Raw genomic sequence first — 4,876 nt, 5'->3', positions numbered from 1 at the left:
GTTAGTTGTCAAGGAAGTTCCTGAGCCATCCGGAACCTTTTCTCATCAGGCCAACCATGTGTTCACCTTGCCCCAAAGGTCAGAACTAATATTAACAAGCAACTGCAGAATGGGGAAATTAAAACCAGCAATGTAGACAGGCTAGATCTGGATTTCCTCGGGTCTGAGTTGCAGGTTGGTCTTCAGTGTAAATGGGCACGATCTCTTACTGGACAGTGATTTGGCAATATGAAGCAAGAGCAATAAAAATGTTAATTTCCTTTGTCCTAGTTATCCCACTCCTGGGACTCAATCCTGAGCCAATAACCACCAAAGCATGAAAAAGCTCAAAGCACCAACATTTTTACTTTAATTGCAGAGCTATTTATCCTGATGGCAACAACTGGAAGGTAATCTTTAAGTCCTTTAGGAGGAAAAGCAGCTCTTTGGGTCTTTTCTACAGACATTGAGGATGATGGTTTAATTCTGGGGGAAAATTATGCTGCAGTTTGGGGTGAGGAACCTAAGAATGCAAAGTCATGCTTTTCCTTGGACATTGGGCATGTCTATTATTCCTATTTTTGTGTTCTCAAAAACAAGTCACTAATCTTGCTCTTGCATTTGCCCTGTGTTTGTTTATTCAGTTAGGAAATCTTTATTGACTCCTAATATATACTGTGCCCTAGATTAGAGGATGGCGCTAAGAAGATACATCAGACATGGTCATTGCTCTCAAGTAGGTAGAGCAACTGGTAGTTGTGTGACAAAAACAGATATCCATGGTAGGTGTGCACTGAGATAAGTGATGTGACAGAAAGGACCAGGCGGTGCTGTGGGGGCCCAGAAGAAAAGACCTAACTGGGGAGGTGTGTGGGTGTTAGGAAAAACTTATTCAGGAAAGTATTCCTTGAGCTGATTAAGATAGGCTTTGAATCCTGGCTCTACCACTTCCGTGAGACTGGGGTGACTTCACTCATTCTGTCATACTTAGCCTTAATACCCCTTACAGGGTTGTCCAGAGAATGAAACAAATAATGCATATGGAAGAGCCATGGAGTACACTGGGAGACAGTGTTGCTCTGGAGCTTGGGTAGCCCACTTAAATTCCCTGGGCCTCGATTTTACTCATTTGAGAAATGGAGCCACGAAAAAGTATGTGTTGGGCCATGTCCTTAGGAATGTTATAAGGCCCAGGACAAATAATGGCTATAGGGTGGGCTTGAGACAGCTTCCTCTCTTCCCCTCCCTTTGCCCTATAAGGCCAGGGTACTTCTAAGTCTAATTCCACTAGAGCACTTCTTACTGCTCCCTCTAGCTGCGCGGTTCCCTTCGAGCCTCCCCTCTCCCACACAAGCCCAGTTACAGCAATTACTCCCAGGATGCCAGCGGCGCACTTGGAGGTAAGGTCAGTCGCACTGGGGGCGGGGCTTCGGTTGCCATGCGGTTTCGTTCAAGGTTCCGCTGCTTAAAAAGTCCCATCTGTAAGTTATTGGAAGCACCACGGCGGCTTGTGAGCAGCACGGAAAGGCAGACAGATTCTGGTTCTTGGGCTAGTGTGCGGCGGGAGGAGGGAGGAGGAGGAGCCTAACTGGAGGACTTCCTTTGCCGTTCATTCCTCCTAGGCGTCGGCACCACCCCATCAACTTCCGCTCCTCCCGCCAATGAGAACTGAGGGGATCGAAGCCCCGCCCCACCTTCGCCACACCTTGGTGGCGCGCAAGAGAACGCATGCGCCAATGCGCGCGGAAGGCGGGATCTGGCCAACCTGGGGGTGTCCAGCCGTCCTGTGTACCCTAGGTTGGGCGCGGATTGTGTGGTGTTGCAGTTCGCCGTCGAGATGTTGCGCGTGGTGAGCTGGAACATCAATGGGATCCGGAGCCCCCTGCAAGGGATGGTATACGAGGCGCCCAGCAACTGTGCAGCCATGGCCGTGGAGCGCATTTTGGACAAGCTGGATGCCGACATCGTCTGCCTTCAGGAGACCAAAGTGACCAGTCAGCGCTCAAAAATCCAGGATCCCTACCATACTTTATCTTTTCCACTAACTTTTGTCCCCTACTTAATTCTCATTTATTTTACCATTTTTCTATCCGTAGAGTCTTCCTCTTAGACCCAGTTCAGAATCCTGATCCTCTACCCCTCAACCCCTGTTTCTCACTCCAGTTTGATGTCTTAATTCCTACTTCATCTCCTGTCCTCAGCAGAACTTTAATTCCCTCACCCGTGCAACCTTCATCCTCGCACAGATCCTCTAATTCCCACTCATTCTCCTGCCCCAGCGCAGTACCCCAAATTTCCTCCTCACACACTATCCAGCTCCAACTCCCAAGTTAGATCCCCCAAATCCCCTTCCCTGTCCCCAGCTCACATCCTTTAATTCCCACCCCATCTTTGCCCCCAGCTCAGACTCCCTGATTTCTTCCTTTTTACCTCTCCATCTCAGATCCTCAGTTCTCCTGTCAGATCCCCTAGAGCTCTACCCCCATTTCTCCTTCCCAGCCTCAGAACCTCTTACCATTTCTATCTCATGTCCCACGCCAAGGTTAGATCCCCTAGTTCCCTCTCTCTCCCACCCTAGCTCAACACCCTCCATTCTTTCCCTCTCCCTTGCACCTCCCTTTAATACCCTCTAACAACTTTTTCCTCCATCCCCAGTTCAGATCCTCTAATTGCCTCCCTCTCCTACCTCATATTCCCACCTCAGATTCCTATTTCTCCCTCCCATATTCCATTTCCCACCTCCAGCTCCCTCCATTCACCTAATCACTAGCTTCCTCCCACCTAATTTCCCTCCTCCCATTCCATAGCCTACCCCTTCTTATTTTGATATCAATTCCCTCTCTAGTCCCCACCATTCTAGCTCCTCTTCTAATCATAGATACTTCATTTTTTCTCCCAACTCTGGCTCTGATGTGTGCGAGGAATTAGCCTACAACTTTAATTCCAAACCCTTGTGTGTCCTGGGTCCTACTTTTATCTCTGACACAGTCTTACATCTTTTTTTTTTTTTGCAGGGGATGTGCTGACAGAGCCCCTGGCTATCATTGAGGGCTATAACTCCTATTTCAGCTTCAGCCGTAACCGCAGTGGCTATTCTGGTAAATGGGGCTTTTTGGGGACTTTAAATTAGTGATGGGTGAAGCAGATCGGGAGTGACCAATATTTGATGAGAAGGTAATAAGAAACTCAGGCTTTTATTTAAAAATTTTTTTTTGAAATTACGAAGCTGCTTTTAATACTTTGGGGTGAGCCCCACAGGAATAAAAAACACTGGGAAGCGATAACCCCCCACTCCCAGGATGGCCCAGAGGAAGAGAGGCTACCTGAGGGGAAAGAAGCACAAAAGGGATCTGGAGACTCAGGGCAAAAGGAATGCCATTGGTGTTGGGACCTGTGAGCACTACAGGAGAAAATGTGAGCATGGTGGGACTGGCTCCAGGTACACAGGGGAGGCCAAGAGGGTTGGACACGAAGCCACAAAGCTACTTGGGTTCCTCCTTCTTCTCGTTTGCCTTTTTCTGCTTCTTCTGCATGACCTCTGAGTCCCTCTGCTTGCAGGTGTCAGCAGAAAGCCTGTCACCTTGGCACTTTCCCTTAACCTAGTAGCTCTGCTTTTTCATACTGGCGGTTGAACTAATGCTGGTTACCATGGGTCATGGCGAGGGCAGCAGCTGTGGCTTACCTCCATTGCATCCCCTCATTCTGTCCGATGTTGTGATGCCCCAGGCTTTTAGTCCACAGAGCTAAAGTCACATGAAGCTACGTGAAGGATAGTTTTTATGTGTAAAATTATCCTGTTTGACTTTGGAAGCACAGTCAGTCATGTGGTAGTTAATTGTATGAGCTCTGGAGTCAGACTACCAGAGTTTGAATCCTACCTCACTTCCTAGCTGTGTACCCTCTGGCAAGTTAGTCAACCTCTTTAGGCATCAGCTTTCTCAGCTGAGAAATGGAGATAATGCCTAACTCCTAGGGCTAATACAGGCATACCTTGTTTTGTATGTATATATATATGTTTATATATAAATATTATATGTAAATAAATATATAACAAATATATGAATTTACATATCTATATATAAATATGTTTTTATATATACATATATGTAAAGCACTTCACTTTATTATGTTTTGCAGATATTGCATATTTTATAAATTGAAGGTTTTATGGCAACCCTGTGTTGCAAAACTCTTGGCACCATTTTTCCAGCAACATTTGCTCATTTCATGTCTCTTTGTCACTTTTTAGTAATTTTACAATATTTCAAACTTTTTCATTCTTTTGTTATGGTGATCTGTGATCAGTGCTTGCAACTCGCTAAAAGCTCAGATGACAGCATTTTTTAGCAATAAAGTATTTTTTTAATTTTATTTTATTATGTTACGTTAGTCACCATACAGTACATCATTAGTTTTTTATGTAGTGATCCACGATTCATTGTTTTCGTATAACACCCAGTGCTCCATGCAGTACATGCCCTCCTTAATACCCTTCACCGGGCTAACCCATCCCCCCACCCCCTATCCTCTAAAACTCTGTTTGTTTCTCAGAGTCCATAGTCTCTCATGGTTCATCTCTCCCTCTGATTCCCCCCCTTCATTTTTCCATTCCTTCTCCTAATGTCCTCCATGATATTCCTTATGTTCCACAAATAAGTGAAACCGTATGATAATTGACTTTCTCTGCTTAACTTATTTCACTTAGCATAATCTCCTCCAGTCGCATCCCTGTTGATGTAAAACTTGGGTATTCATCCTTTCTGATGGATGAGTAATATTCCATTGTATATATGGACCACATCTTCTTTATCCATTCATCTGTTGAAGGGCATCTCGGGTCTTTCCACGGTTTGGTTATTGCGGACATTGCTGCTATGAACATTGGGGTGCATATGGC

At 45.6% G+C, this 4,876-nt stretch overlaps 1 protein-coding gene across 2 annotated transcripts in view; it reads left to right on the top strand.

Annotated features, from left to right (window-relative positions):
• The first annotated feature begins 328 nt into the window (after positions 1-328).
• APEX2 (apurinic/apyrimidinic endodeoxyribonuclease 2) overlaps positions 329-4,876 on the top strand; it is a 14,330-nt gene continuing 9,782 nt past the window's right edge. Inside the window, exons 1-3 of one of the 2 annotated variants that reach the window (XM_081808788.1) lie at positions 329-389; positions 1,602-1,973; positions 2,994-3,077. In XM_081808788.1, coding sequence (XP_081664914.1) covers positions 1,817-1,973; positions 2,994-3,077 — 241 coding nt within the window. In that variant the 5' untranslated portion in view covers positions 329-389; positions 1,602-1,816. Of the gene's footprint in view, positions 390-1,601; positions 1,974-2,993; positions 3,078-4,876 lie in introns of those variants that run through there. The other variant, XM_081808789.1, reaches the window with a different exon arrangement.

The sequence above is a fragment of the Leptonychotes weddellii genome, chromosome X (assembly GCF_054177405.1).
Source record: "Leptonychotes weddellii isolate Sample4059 chromosome X, ASM5417740v2, whole genome shotgun sequence".
NCBI lineage: Eukaryota > Metazoa > Chordata > Mammalia > Carnivora > Phocidae > Leptonychotes > Leptonychotes weddellii.
This window is presented reverse-complemented; position numbering and strand designations above follow the sequence as displayed.